Below are 15,483 nucleotides of genomic sequence, written 5' to 3' on the forward strand. Positions count from 1 at the left end.
TGAGACAGACAGACAGACAGACAAACAACAGCAGTGAATAGTCATGGAGTACAACAAGATTGCGAAGGAGGTGATAACATCATTGGGAGCAAGGAGGGGCCACAGGGCAGGAGGCAGGAGAAACAAGATACGAGAGAATAAACCAAAAAGAAACATCAGGAATACAGAATACGAAAGAATGAATGCAAACCTTTGTGCTTTGCATTTGCAGAATGGGAACTTTCGATACAAAGCCATTTTTCCTGCCTGCCTACATGGATGCAGAGTCCGGGGCAGCAGCCTGCATATTTCCCATGCAGCCCCCAGCTCCTACCCAAGGATCAGTGTCCGTTTGCTGGTGAAGACAGCTGACAAGATGGAAGCTCTTACCTTTTCTGGCCAGACTTTTACATCACATCCTCCTGGCTTCATTCACACTGCACAACGTATTTTTGGCCGTTTGCACATTTGGTATTTGATCTTCAGCCAAAACAAATAACAGGGCCCTGCATTAAAGTGCACTGGAGTACAGAAGCAGCCCAAAGTAGAGCAATGGCAAGGCAGGCACTCTGTAACAACCGTGTTCACTAAAGGTGGTCAATACACAGAAATCAGGGCTCAAGATCGCACTTGCAATGTCATATTGAAAAATTAAGGGAGTTTGTAAAACTCCGAGATATTCAGAGGGGGATACTTTGGAGCCAATATTATGTAGATTGAACAATTTTTCGAATTGAGATGCTCAAAACAGTGAAAGAGCAGGGAGACACAGGGAGAAAGACTATTAACTTTTTGATTCTGATAGAACTTCTGTGGATCTCTGAAATGGAAGGAGTCCTATTAGTCTTGAAACACTAAGTGTTTTTCTCTTCACAGCTGCTGCCTGACTTGACCGAGTTTTTCCAGCACTTGTCATTCACTTTCAGATCTCTAGCATTTGCCATATCTTGGTTTTGTTGTTATGACTTCAGAGGCCAAGTAACCAGATCACACAAAGCCAGGGCAGGAGAATGAAAATCATTATGAAAAGGCTAACAGAATGTTGGCCTTTATCTCAAGGAGGCTACAACAAAGATATGTGCACATGATGCTACAGTTGTAGAGCTCTGGGTAAACCCCTGCTGTATTCAATTTGCCTCATGAGGGCCTTAGAGGAGATGCGTTGTAGATTCTCCAGAATTCCATAAGGATTGAAAGGGTTATACAAGGACAGTTTACATTCCCATGAAAATGGAAAACTAAAGAGGGGATCTAATTTCAGTGTTTACGATGAGTAAAGGATTTAATAAGGCATATGAAAAACTATTTCCTGAACAATGGGAGCTCCTTACCATACTGCAGCTTGACTATTTGATATTGGGAATCTTCACTCAAGGATTAGTGGAAATCTGGAACCCTTTCTCCTACTCTCACACCATTTCCACATCCTCCACTAACACCCAGCACCCCCCAAAAAAACCCACAAAATTTCTGTGGTGGTCAGCTGAAAGTTTCAAAACTAACACTGGCCATTTTTTTCCTCTCTTTTGTTTGGTGAAGGTAACTAAGAAACAGGGAACCAGGCAGGTAAACAGAATTCAAGTACAGAGCACTCAGGGTCTAAGTGAGCAATCAGGTTGCCAAATGGTCTCCTCCCATTGCTAGACTGGTGATATATGGAATTAACAGCATGGACCTTTCCTAGCTGTCCAGTGGACAGGAGCACCTGTCTGCCAATAAAGTTGCCAGGCTGATGATTAAGTGCATTCTGCCTTGCGTTCTGGTGAGGAACAATTCATCTTGATGACACACAAACTCTGTCAGCAGTCAAACTCTGCCTGATCTCGGGCCACTTTCTCAGACATCTCTGACCATGCTGTTAGTGGGTCGACTCTATCCCATTTGGGAGTTGGGGTTTGAACAGTTCAGCAACTTTAATAAATAGAAGGGTACAATGACTGACCAGTCGGACGTTCTACAGCAGCGGGTCAGTGGGGAGTAATCGGGAAGAATAGTCATGCTTTTCTTTACAGACATTAAGATTAAAAGCAATATTTTGCTTCTAACTGTATCAATTAAGGTAGAGTTGACTAATTTTTACATAAAACTAGGTTGACTCATTGCAGTCTTCGTTAAAAAATTGAAAATAACACAGCCTTGAAATAATACCCTTAATAGTTACCAACTGCTTAAAATTATTCAAACTTAGGTAAGTTAACCTTGGCACTGTTTCCAATATTGTGTCCAACCCATTGCTCACTCCTTGAGCTCAAAGACATCAGGAAGCTATTTGATCAATGTACACTCAGTCATGTCCTAATCTGTTCATAACCACATGTGCATTTTCCAGCAAGGGCCAACTAGACATTAGCAATGGTTAGAACAGACTGATTCTTCCCTCCCCTAGTCTCAGAGCTACTCTAGTCAAAAGGAGGACACTGAATGGCAATCAGATCATTCAGTCTAGCCTGGGATCCTCTCGTCACTGTTCCTGACATTGCTTTTACTCAAGCCGTCAAAAGGAAGAGTCTTCACTGTCTTCATTTAATCTGGACTCTGAGTGTGAACAGCCCCAAAATACACAGCGTTAAACTCACACATCAGCGTCGTCTACCAGAAGATCTCTGCACTCAGCTGGGTCATTCCAGAAAGACAGCAAGGCTATGGAGAACAGGCATGTAATGTCATACACAGACCAAGAGACACAGAGTAAATACAATTCACTTTATCAAAGGGTTTTCATTCACAAAATGTATACGTTTGGGCTATAGATATACAAGTAGCAAATGAGGCCAAAGGAAAAAAAGGTCTTACTAGATTTTAGTGCCCCTCCAATACTGTTGATTAAAAGCTAACCAGATGATTGCCAGAGTGACTGCTGGATTTGGGACTGTGCTGTACTCTTGGATAATGTGCAGAGAAATCCAGCATCTACACTTGGTTTCTACATGACTGGCAGACATGTGACAAGTAACCGCTTGGGCCAGGTGGGCACTTGGCAACCATGCACAACATGTCGGCGTGAAATCCTGTTACTTGCTTCAAGGTAATACTTGTGTAGCCGGGGCTGGGGCCGGGGGAGGGGACAAGACTTTGTAAATAACAAGGGAAAACGTTTCGGTCCTGACCCTATTTTCAGTTGCACCACGTTGGCAGACCACTGCTATGTCAAAGTTAATTTTTGTTACACAGGACTTTTCCTCAACTTTCACCTGCGTTTTGAGGAGTCTTGGCCCACATGAAAACTGCAAGCCATGTGACACAGGGAGACACGACTGAAAATAGTAACTTAGTGGAAACGTTGTCCATTATCAAAGAGCCTGAGCACCCTACACACATCAATGGTTTCAGTACTAAAACCTGCAGTTCATAACTGGAGACCTGCAAGTTACCAAAGTAAGGCAAACATAGGTAAACAAGTGTAGAAACAGAAACAAGATTTGTTAGAAATCCCTCCCCGTTCCCCAACGATATTCTACTGTTTTGCTGCAGCGTTCCGTTGCCAAGTCTGTCTGAGGTAGCGCTGACCGAAGGCTTGCTTGGCAACGGAAGCTAGCATCATAAAATAGTGCAGTAGTAAAAGTAACTAGACCAGGAAGTGGAGGCATCAGCCCCGATCAGGTCGTAGGTGGAGTCCCGTGATTGGTCCTGCAGCCTGTTGTCAGGAGTAATGATTGTAGAGAGGTGGGGCATGGAGAGTGCCATTCTGGAAATAGTGCTGTCGAGATGCCATGTACTCAGTGTAGCTGATTGTTACTTTCTCACTGCGGTACCTGGGCAGAAAGAAACAGAACTACAGCAAAACTTGTTTTAACCAAACCCCTTGATAAACCAGCAAACATTATACACGTCAAAGACTGCGATGTCCCCGAGTATTAATGCTGTGAATGAAGTGTAACAGTGATGTGTGGTGCTGGAAAAGCACAGCCTGTCCTGATGAAGGGCTTATGCCCGAAATGTCGATTCTCCGGCTCCTCAGATGCTGCCTGACCTGCTGTGCTTTTCCAGCACCACACACTCGACTCTGATCTCCAACATCTGCAGTCCTCACTTTCTCCTGTAACTGTGATGCGTTTACTCCCTGCATCACCTTTCCATTAGACACTGATTTTAGGAGGTGCTTTGACGCTTTAACACAGACCTTCTGTGGCACGTTAATGTCTTGAAGCTTCAGTTGGTCAGGGTACACTGCAGTTTACACATACCTCTTGATTATCCAGAATACCCAGCGCACCCTGGGACCCAAAGGTGCCAGTTAATAAAAACTTTGCTGTACGTTAATGTGGCTGCAGCTGGTTAGACTCAAAACAGGCGAATGGCACAGTTAATGTCCCTTCTAGAACGTGTCCCCTCCATCGTCAACCCCTTCCTGAAAACACTGAGTAATGATCAGATAGTAGCACAGATGCAAGGCTATCCCACCTTATGTTCCCAGAAGTAACTCTTTTCTTTCAGGGAGCCTTGGGGAGTGAATGTGAACAGGCTATAGAAATCATAATGAGATTCAACGTGACCCCAATCCTTTAGGGAAGCAAGGATCCACAATTAAACTGCTATCCAGAGGATATTAGCAGTGATTACTCTCTCTACCCTTGAGACCAGGAGTGTAATTGCAAACTGCTGCTCTCATGGAGGTTAGATAACATGTCACGAGAGAGAGATCAAATCGGATGGCACTGTCCAACATATGACCTAAATCAATTGGCAGCTTGAAAGAAACTTCAACTCAGGTTCTCATGGAGTTACTGGGCTCAAATTCAGCTCCAAGAGCTGCCAGGAAAGTACAGATAGGGCCTTGGCTCAGAATTCTAGTCCGATGACCAGCATCCAATGATGTCAATGATTTCTCACCATATTGGTTGTGGGTGTTCTCCCACCTTATAGGACTAACGCCTATTCTTGGCTGGTCTGAAGACAGGGTTTTGACTATGAAAGCAGCTTTCATCTTACAGTATGTCAGACTATTAACATAAAACCCTTCCACTCTTTCCAATGGAGTAGCATGTGAAGATTCAAGAGGTGATCACTTTCAGAGAGGCAACTAGATTCAAGGCCCACGTTGTAAGTTAGAATTTTCATCTGCCGTCAAGAAACCTTCTCCATTGCTTCGCCATTTCAATCTTTCCCCCATTAGGTCAGCACCAAAAACCATGGATGATCAGTGACCACTGTGCAGCCAGATCTGAAACACTGACCTGCCTTTTCTCTTTTAACAAAGCTGTTAAACCTGTTTGCAGGGTGATCATCCCATCTTTCCTGCTTACAATTTTTGGCATTTGAATGTTGTTTCCATTTCTGCTTTCATTATTTGTTCCTTTCGTATTGTTTGCTTCTCTTGTCTAATTCTCTAGCACAGGAGGGAAGGAGAGTTACTTCTATCCTTCAGCAAGCTGTGTTCAAGTGACCAAGACACCCTATGTATCCAACTTCACAGAACCGCTACAGCGCAGGAGACGGCCATTTAGAGTGGTGCTGGAAAAGCACAGCAGGTCAGGCAGCAGCCAAGGAGGATGTTTCAGGCAAAAGGCCTTCATCAGGAATAAGGCAGGGAGCCGCCGGGGTGGAGAGATAAATGGGTAGGGGTGGGACTGGGGAGAAGGTAGCCAAGAGTACAATAGGTGATGAAGGTGGAGATGAAGGTGATAGGTCAGAGGGGAGGGTGGAGCAGATAGGTGGGAAGGGGGGAGGAGTTGAAATGTTGGGCCACAGGGCGGTGTGGTTGATTGGTGCGGGTGCCCCGGAGATGTTCCCTAAAGCGCTCTGCGAGGAGGCATCTAGTCTCCCCAATGTAGAGGAGACTATGTGACTACCTGGTCAGGTCCATGCCCCCCCACAACCCACACTCCCATCCTGGCACCTTCCCCTACCACCGCAGGAATTGCAAAACCTGCGCCCACATCTCCTCCCTCACCTCCATCCAAGGCCCTAAAGGAGCCTTCCACATCTATCATTGTTTCACTTGCACATCCACCAATATCATATTGTATCCGTTGCTCCCGATGCGGTCTCCTCTACACTGGGGGAGACCAGACGCCTTCTCGCAGAGCGCTTTAGTGGACATCTCCGGGACACCCGCACCAATCAACCCCACCGCCCCGTGGCCCAACATTTCAACTCTCCCTCCCACTCTGCTGAGGACATGGAGGTCCTGGGCCTCTTCCATCGCCGCTCTCTCACTACCTGACGCCTGAAGGAAGAACACCTCATCTTCCGCCTCGGAACACTTCAATCCCAGGACATCAATGTGGACTTCACCGGTTTCCTCATTTCCCCTGTCGCCCGCCTTACATCAGTTCCCACCTTCCAGCTCAGCACCGCCCTCATGACCTCCCCTGCCTGCCAATCTCCCTTCCCACCTATCCACTCCACGCTCCCCCTCTGACCTATCACCATTACCCTCAACCCCATCCACTTATCGCACTCTCAGCTACCTTCCCTCCAGCCCCACCCCCCTCCCATTTATCTCTCCACCCCGGAGGCTCCCAGCCTCAATCCTGATGAAGGGCTTTCTTCCAAAACTTCGATCTTCCTGCTCCTCGGATGCTGCCTGACCTGCTGTGCTTTTCCAGCACCACTCTAATCTCGACTCTGATCTCCAGCATCTGCAGTCCTCACTTTCTCCTATTTGGCTTATTGTGCCTATCTATGGCATGGTCTATGGCAACTGGAATGTAGAAGACAATGCTCCAAGGTTTCAACGTTTCCTTGAGTGGGAGATGCTCAATAGCTAGAATAGGAGATTGACCACATCATTACCTGTTCCGAGAACAAGGTTAAGGGAGGTTTATCCTGCATCCAAACTGTTTTACAATTCACCCAGCTGTGCTTCCTAACTTAGTACTGTAGCTTAGTAGGAGAATCCAGTCATACCCCTCCAAGCCAGAAGTTTAAGAGTTGAATTCCACTCCAGACAACTGGTCACAAAGCCAAGGGTGACGCTCCTCTGCTGTACTAAGGGAGTGCAATACGGTCAGAGGTGACAGCTTTCAATGAGATATCTCCTTGTCCATTGAAATCGACACAAATTATTCCACACTTACTCACACAGCAGAGTTCCTCCTGTGTCTTTATCCCTTGGCCATTATCACCAATTTAGTCATGGATTTTCAGTCTGTTTGAGACATCTTACTGTACCTGATAGGTTTTCCTATATTATAACAGTGACTACATTTCAACAGTACTCTGTTAGCTCTGGTATGCTTTGAGGTGCTCTTTTGTTAATATTAAAAGGTTTGTAGAAGAAGCTACATCCTTCACCTGGCCGAGAGTATACCTGCTCTCACTGAACCCTCCCTGAGACGGCCTCGAATGGGGCCTCGCAGTACTTGAAGCAGCACTCCTGAGCACCATCATCCAGGACACTCTAAACAACAAGCAATATCAAAATCTCAGAAATCTGAACTGAAAAACAACCACTTAGCAATCCATAGGCATCTCTGAAAATAGAGGGTTCCACACACATTGCAACAAAGAAATAAGCTTGAAAGGGACTATTTCATTTTAGGTAAGGTCATCTTGTAGTTTGTCTGATCTACTTTTCTACCTCAACTTATAAAGAAATGTATTGTTTAGTAACCATAACCTGTATGACAGAGTGTCAACTGTGATGTTTTCAGAGTGAAGAGGAAATTCTACAGCAGCTTCAGTACACAACACAACTGCAAAGCAGTTAGTTTTCTGGGCTCCAGAATTATATTCAGGGAGCACAAAGGTGTTACATCATCAAGGAGGACATTGCTACAACTGCTCTGAGGCAAACAGTCCCAAAGCATGACCATAACATATTATAGCTGCCTCAAAACAGTTGAGGAGTCAGGGGCATGCATACCTGAAACAGATTTCAATTCCCTTGTGAACTCCCCCACTGAAACAATGAACATATTTCCCACCCTAAAACCTGTTACTCCTAAAACTCTTTGGTGGCCCAATAAACAGCCCCAGGATCCAAGATCGAAATTAGCAACTGACTTCACTTCTGGCAATAAAACTCAAGCGAGAAAGGTGGTCACTTGGCCAACTGCAGATGCTCCATAATCAACTAGGGACAAGGATGTGATTGAAATGCAAAACCAATAAAGGGCGTGTTGCATACCTGCAACAGACCCTGACCAAACCTGAACAATAAAAAGGACTTCATCCCTCTCAAATTACTGATACCTTACCTACTTCATTAGGAGCCATGGCCAATATGCAACCAAGTTCTGTACTTCCACGTAATCCATCTCTGGTCTTTATTCAGATGCACATATCTTATTGGCCTCCAAGCCTGATAACACCGTTTAGAATAAACCATTTTACTGTGTTACTCACCTGGTCAGCTTGATTGCTTTCCTGAACTCGTTTGTGATTGGAGCTTTGTAACCACCTTTTCTCAGAAGAGAGTCTATGGTCTGAATCTGGTCCCAGTCTGCAAGACAAGCACACACACACACACAGGTAGTGCCAGGGACATGGATTGGCACCATGATATCAGCAAAAGCCTGTAATGAGGTGCCTACACCAGTTAAAATGGCAACACAAGTTCACCTATCCAAAGTAACAAACTAAATGTCACCCACAGGAAGGAAGTGAACTGATGGGAGGGGAAGTTTTGAACACTGCCAGGGTGGTAGCAGCATTCACCGTTTAGAATGGAGTGTGCATGTTGTCACGGGGGGAGGGTTGAATGCTGTCAGAAGTGGATAGGTGGTCACTGGTGTCAGGAGAGGAGGAATGGGTGAGGTGAACAGTGACAGGAGGGAGCTGCACCATCAGCTGATTCACTTAGAAAACTCCTCAGTAGTCTTGACATCTGTTAGGAAAAGCTCAATGCAAATCCCAGAGTAATCCAGGGTCGATAGGGGTCAAACAGTCCCAAGTTTGGAAACTACCCTCATACAGCACTGTCCTGAGGAACCAGGCAGGGTAAAACCAGCAACTGGAACTCCAAACTTCCAGAGTAAGTACGGCACATGCGCACGTTGGGTTTTCCTCAGTTTCATGAGGCAAACCAGGGAGTTACATTGAGCAATTTACCACCAATCCACTGGAAATGTTAATGTTGCTTCTCTATTACCAAACTATTGGCCTTCAACAATGCACCAATGGTTAGCAATCACCCTTTAAGGACAATCCCAAGGCATTTTATACAAATAAGAAGCAAGGTAGCTAGGGAAAGGGTAGGTCCACTCAACGACAATGGAAGGAATTTATGCGTGGAGCCAGAGGAAGTGGGTGAGGTCCTTAACAAATACTTTGCGTCAGTATTCACTATCCACTATGTCCTTTGAGTGTGTCAGGATGGTAATGTTAGGGTTCGTCAATATGAAAAAGGTGGAGGTTTGGATGTTTTGAAAAGCATCAAAGTAGAAAAATCTCCAGGACCTGATGGGATCTATCCCAGAATGCTGAGGAAGGCAGATGAATAAACTGCTGGTGCCCAGAACAAAATCCTCATTAGTCACAGAAGAGGTCCCAGAGGACTGGAGAATAGCCAACATGGTTTCTTTGTTTAACAGGGGCAACAGGGATAATCCGGGAACTCACAGGTCAGCGAGCCTTACATCAGTGGTAGGGAAATTACTGGAGAAGATTCTTAGGGATAGGATTTGCTCACATTTGGTAAAATACAGTTAATAGCGACAGGCAGTATGGCTGAGTGGGGAAAGTCAAGTTTCTCAAAAGTTTTAAGGAAGCAACAAAGATGACTGATGAAGTCAGGGCAGTAGATGCTTTCTGTATGGACTTCAGCAAGGTCTTTCTCAAGGCCCCTCTTAGCAGGCTTATACAAAAGATAAAGTCACAAGGGACTCATGGTGAACTGATAAGCTAGACACAGAACTGGCTTAGTCATAGAAGATACAGTGACCATGGAAGGGTATTTTTTAGATCCTCTGTTGTTTGTAATATATATTAATGATTTGGGGGAGAATGTAGGTGCCTGGTTAGTAATTGAGGATGACACAGACTGGAGGTGCTGTTGATCGTGAGATGGGTTGCCAGAGGACACAGTAGGGTATTGATAGGCTAAGAGACGTGGGTGGAGAAATGGCAGATGGAGTTTAATCTGGACAAATGCAAGGTAATGCATTTTGGAAGGTCTAATGCAGGAGGGGAGTATGCAGTAAATGGCAGAACCTTAATAGCATCGATGGGGGGAGGGACCTAGGCATACAGGTCCATAGTTCCCTGCTGGATAAGGCAGTCAAGAAGGCATGATTCTTTCATCAGTCAGGGCACGTAGTATAAACATTGGCAAGTCATGTTGAAGCTGTACAGAAGTTTAGTTAGGCAACATTTGGAATATTGCGTACAATTCTGGTTGCCACACTACCAGAAGGATGCAAAGGCTTTGAAGGAGGTACAGAAGTGGTTTACCATCGACGTTGCCTGGTTTGCAGGGTATCAGTTATGAGGAGAGATTGGACAAACTTGGCTGTTTTCATTTAAACGTCAAAAGGACAACGGGCGACCTGACAGAAGTTCACAAAATTATGAGGGGCTTGGGTAAAAGGGACAGTCAGAGTCTTTTTCCCAGGGTAGAAATGTCAATTACTAGGGACCACAGGTTTAAGATAGAAAAGAATAAGTTTAAAGGAAATGCGAGAGACAGGGTGTTCTCTTTTTACACACAGAGGGGGGGGTAAGTGCCTGGAATGTGCTGCCACAGGTAGCGGTGGAAGCAGATACAATAGCAACATTTAAGATGCATCTTGACAGGTACGTGAATAGACAGGGAATACAGGGATGCATAATGTACAAGCAAAATGTTTTTAGTCCAGCAAGGCATCATGTGTCGGCGTTTTCTTGATGGGCCGAAGGGCCTGTTCCTGTGCTGTACTGCTTTTCGCTCTTTCCTGGCCCTCAATAAACACACGCAGAAAAAGAGGGTTAATAAATTCACCAGGTTGGCATTCACACGTACCCTGTTCCTTGGCCACTTCTGGTAAGTATGTTGCTGTGCGTTTTGCTCCCTTTTCATTCACAAACTCTATCCGAATCCCATGTACTCCCACCTAAACACAGATTCAACTTTATTACTACGAGAAAACAAAAGACAAATTACCAGCAATTGCTGCAAAAGCAATGCCATTTTACATACAGCAGAAGACCGACACTAATCTGCTTTGCAAAAGGGTCAAGTGACTAACTGTTCATTTAAAACAAAACAGCCTTTTGCAGGGACCAGGAAAGTCGCAGGTGAATCCCGTATTTGCTCAGCTAAGGCATTGGAAACTGCAAAATCATTAGCCTCAGATGCTCACCTCTCAATTTTTCAAAACGCAAGCAACTCAAATCAAATTAAATTTGACCCTTTAAACCCTGGCGTCCTCCATGTGAATTTTGTTTTTGGTATATCTGCTCCAAAGCCAACATTCTTCCCATGGCTCAGTACCTGAAAAATACCTGAACACACTACTGTTAACCAGGTGGGAGTCAGGCCGAGGTGGCTCTGGAGAACTGGAGCAGCATTTCCTCTTTCTGATGTTACAACTGTCTTGGAGATGAAGGGAAACTTTCCAGTTGCCTTTCTTCATTAGTTGATATCTACGCATCAGCTTTTGGTACTTTGTGTACACAGATTCCTAATTAAATCCTTTTGCTCCTCTACCATATGCAGTGTGGCTGCACTATGAACATATTCTAACTTATCTTTCTCAGATTCAAAACAGATGACCTTCCATTTCCCCACACTGAATGTATCAGCCACAGTTTGGCCCACACATGATCTGTCACTATGTTTTTCTAACGTCTTCCACAAAAGTTGTTGCGTAACTTTGTGCAATCTTGGATATAAAATCAAGATTCTGATCATTAACGAGCCTCATTGTTAGTTAGGTGTGACAATTAAGCATCTGAATTCTCATTTTGAGGTAAGTATTGTCCCAACAATGAACTTGCAGGTCACTCTGGTAAGAAACTCATGTCCAATCTCAGATACCTATCGTTGGAGCTACACGCCCTCCCACCCACATACCCCAAACTCTCACAACATTGTGCACTCTTGGTGCTGTTGTTTAAAACACACAAGTCACCAGTCACACCACCAGAACTGGCGAGTGTGGCTTGACTGACTGCTTTAGTAAAATAAAATAAAGAATTGATGAAAATCTAAAACACACAAAACCAGAAATTGCTGGAGAAACTCAGTGGGTCTAGCAGCATCTGTGGAGAGAGAAACAGAGTTAATGTTCAGTCCTGGGATTCCATTGACCATCCTTCAGTAAAAATGCTTGAAAATGAAGAAAATTAATACTTCCAAGATGTACATCAGGAGGCAGTGAGAGGACACGTCAGCAAAATCCAGACTTGATTCTTTTTGAGAGAAAAGGTAATTATTGTTCACAGTCAGGGAATACAACTGAGCCACCTAGTGGTTGTATTACAGCACAGCAATTGGTTGGTCCCTTTTAACACTCGCTTCTGAAAGTGGAGTCAGGCCGTTGCTGACTTTGGGAAAAGGGGGTGGGAATCATTGAAATCGGATCTCCCTGTTAGGTGAAATGACAAACTACCATTGTTTCATTCTGTAGATTGAACACCAATTTTGGACAGCAACCTACCCGCGTCCTATATCCCATTTACAGTGGCACGGTGGCTCAGTGGTTAGCACTGCTGCCTCACAGTGCCAGGGACCCGGGTTCAATGCCCGCCTCAGGCAACTGCCTGTATGGAGTTTGCACATTCTCCATGTGTCTGCCTGGGTTTCCTCTGGGTGCTCTGGTTTCCTCCCACAATCCAATGATGTGCAGGTTAGGTGAATTGGCCATGCTAAATTGCCTATAGTGTTAGGTGCATTAGTCAGGGGTAAATATAGGGTAGGGGAATGGGTCTGGGTGGGTTACTCTTCGAAGAGTCAGTGTGGACTTGTTGGGCTGAAGGGCTTGTTTGCACACTGTACGGATTCTATGATTTACAGCATAAGCATTGGCAGGTTACCAGTTCTATGAGTGCATCTTTATATTGTCACTGAGTTTGGCCAGTTGTACGGATGTTTAAACTAGAATGATAACCTTATTTCTCCCCAGTGCTCAATCACCTGTGGAGATCTCTGCCTTTCAGGAGCTCACCAAGTAAGGTAATGGTTTAAAATTAATGAGCTATTCAGTCAAATGACTTCCGTTAAAACTATTTAACTACAATGAAAGAGAGACAGCTACATAGCCAGAAAGGACTTCATGTATCACTGAGCTTGTCTCGTATTCTATCAGTGGAAATGGCAGCTGACAACCATGCTGAGATCAAGCCTTTTTGCAAAACTTTGCATTAGCCAGTGTGCTGTCAACAATGTACGAGCGAGTTTTTCACAAGTATCAATGGAGATCTGGAGGGTACCCAAATTCCATGTTGCCCCCTTCACTTTGCTGCCTGGATTAACAATTCTCAATGGAATCTTGCAAAGTGAAGGAGAACAGGCACCTGACCTGTGGAATATCTATGGGAGAGGATGATATCAAGTAAGATTCCCTCACCTTTGGTAACTTATGGACGGTAGAAGAGGGGTTGAGACATGAAAGAAGAGCATTATTAAGATATTTTCTAATCAAACTATTGGGAGATGTTATGAAACATCTCTGGAGCAGGTGGATCGTGAACCCAGGCCTTTTGATTCAAAGATAAGGATACTCCCACCACAACACAAAGGGCCCTCATCATTAACAATATCAGCTGAAATGGGAGACAGGAGGGCTAGTGGCCTGAAGTTCAAGATAGGGAGGATAGAAGGATGAGAAGCAATGAGAAGGCAAGTGGAAAATGAGGGAGAACCTGCAGATTGACCCAGGACCGGAGTGCCTGGGCTCAGAAAGGCTGGTCAGGAGCCATGGGTACATGTGAATTGAGGGGAGATGGTAGTAGATGCAGATGCATTAATGGTCTCCATGCTGGAGAATGTTGTGAACACTAGATTAGAGAATCGTGGCTAAACACTTTACTATTACATTAGGATCTATCATTACTAGCATTCTCATCCAGAAAACATGAGCTGGATTGGTTGGAAAGAATTAGTTAAGACAAATCAGCCTGGTCTGTTTGGTTTCATGAAACTGGAGCTCTGATGTTGTGACTTTTCTATCCTACATCCCACGAGGTGTCCATGTATGCAATGGATGTTAATTAGTGGTCAGCTACACCAATTCCCATTCCCCTAGTCTGTTCAAATATCCTGAGGCATTCAGCAGTACTTCCTCCAGAGTTTGTATCTGCTGTATCACCTCATCCTGGAGGTGTGCATCTGAGGTCAATGATTCAGGTTGGGTTCCTGTGAGGATATAACTTTATTCCAGTCAAATACTGGCATTTATCAGCAAATGGGAGACCCTCTTTGCCCTATTAGTAAATATTCTCAGCCTGCCTCAGAGAATCATACTTTTATTCCCCAACATTATTTTGCCAAGTCGAACATCAATTTCTGAGGCACATAGTCATCTCTTTGCTTTGTGGAAAAGTGACAAGATCCACTTTCAGTCACTGTCGGGGTCTCCAAGGGTAAACTTGTCTGCATCATGGTTTTTCAAAGTCTTCTGCTATATTGAGCTCCAGAGGTTATATGACAGTAACTGCCCTTGACAGCAAGACCACGTTTGAGTCTAGCATTAAGGTGTCAACGCAAAGCTCGGGTCTATGATAAATCAGAGTCAAATCTGACAAAAGGAAGATTGTTGTTGTTGATGACGACTCATCCCTGCAGGAGTTCTTCCAGAGTGTGTCCTGGGCCCAAATATCTTCAGCTGTTTCATCTTTAACCTTCTTCCATCACAAGTTCTGATGTGGGGAAGTTTGCAACATTCTGCACTATTCACAACTCCCATAATGAGGGAGCCCGTGTCAAAATACAGCAAGAACTTGGACAGCACCCAGGTTTGGGTTGATATATGGCAAGGAAGATTTGTTAAACAGGTGGCAGGCAATTACCATCTCCACTAAGGATGTATCTAACCACTGCACTTAGACATTCAGTGGCATTAGCATCAGTGAATACTCTAACCTGAAGGTAACCATTGACCAGAAATTACACAAGTGGTTACAATAGCAGATTGGAAGCTGGGAAACCTTCAGCCAGTAACTTACCACCTGACTCCTAGAGTGCACTATATACAAGATTCAAAGTCAGGTGTGGGTGTCTCACTTGCCTGAACAGTTCCAATAACACTCATGAAGCTTGGCACTATCCAGGACAGAGTAGCCTGCTTGAATGGGAGCACATCCATAAACATTAACACTCTCTCCATCACTGACATACAGTGACAGCAACCTGCACCATCTCCAAGATGCACTACAGAAATCCATCAAGGCTCCTTAGACAGTACCTTTGCAAACCCATAACCAATACCATTGAGAACACCACCACCTGCAAGTTTCCCTCCAAGCCACTTAAACTCCTAACTTGGAAATACATTGCCATTCCTGCAGTGTCATTGGGTCAAAATCCTAGAACTCCCTCTCTAACAGCATTGGGGGTCTACCTACACCAAATGGACTGTAGTAGTTGAAAGCAAGTAAAGATGGGTAATAAATGCTGGCTCAAGTAGCAATACCCACAACCCA

At 44.6% G+C, this 15,483-nt stretch overlaps 1 protein-coding gene across 2 annotated transcripts in view; it reads right to left on the reverse strand.

Annotated features, from left to right (window-relative positions):
* Positions 1 to 2,668: 2,668 nt before the first annotated feature.
* LOC122555713 (AMMECR1-like protein) overlaps positions 2,669 to 15,483 on the reverse strand; it is a 64,830-nt gene continuing 52,015 nt past the window's right edge. For both annotated transcript variants that reach the window (XM_043701761.2, XM_043701762.2), the window contains 3 exons: positions 10,862 to 10,952; positions 8,269 to 8,365; positions 2,669 to 3,731 (listed from right to left, as the gene is read on the reverse strand). In XM_043701761.2, the coding sequence (XP_043557696.1) occupies positions 3,620 to 3,731; positions 8,269 to 8,365; positions 10,862 to 10,952 (300 nt within the window). In that variant the 3' untranslated portion in view covers positions 2,669 to 3,619. The remainder of the gene's footprint in view (positions 3,732 to 8,268; positions 8,366 to 10,861; positions 10,953 to 15,483) is intronic.

This window comes from Chiloscyllium plagiosum, unplaced genomic scaffold (genome assembly GCF_037043375.1).
Source record: "Chiloscyllium plagiosum isolate Xiang-an unplaced genomic scaffold, Cpla_swu_hap1 HiC_scaffold_13, whole genome shotgun sequence".
In the NCBI taxonomy this organism is placed as follows: Eukaryota; Metazoa; Chordata; class Chondrichthyes; order Orectolobiformes; family Hemiscylliidae; genus Chiloscyllium; species Chiloscyllium plagiosum.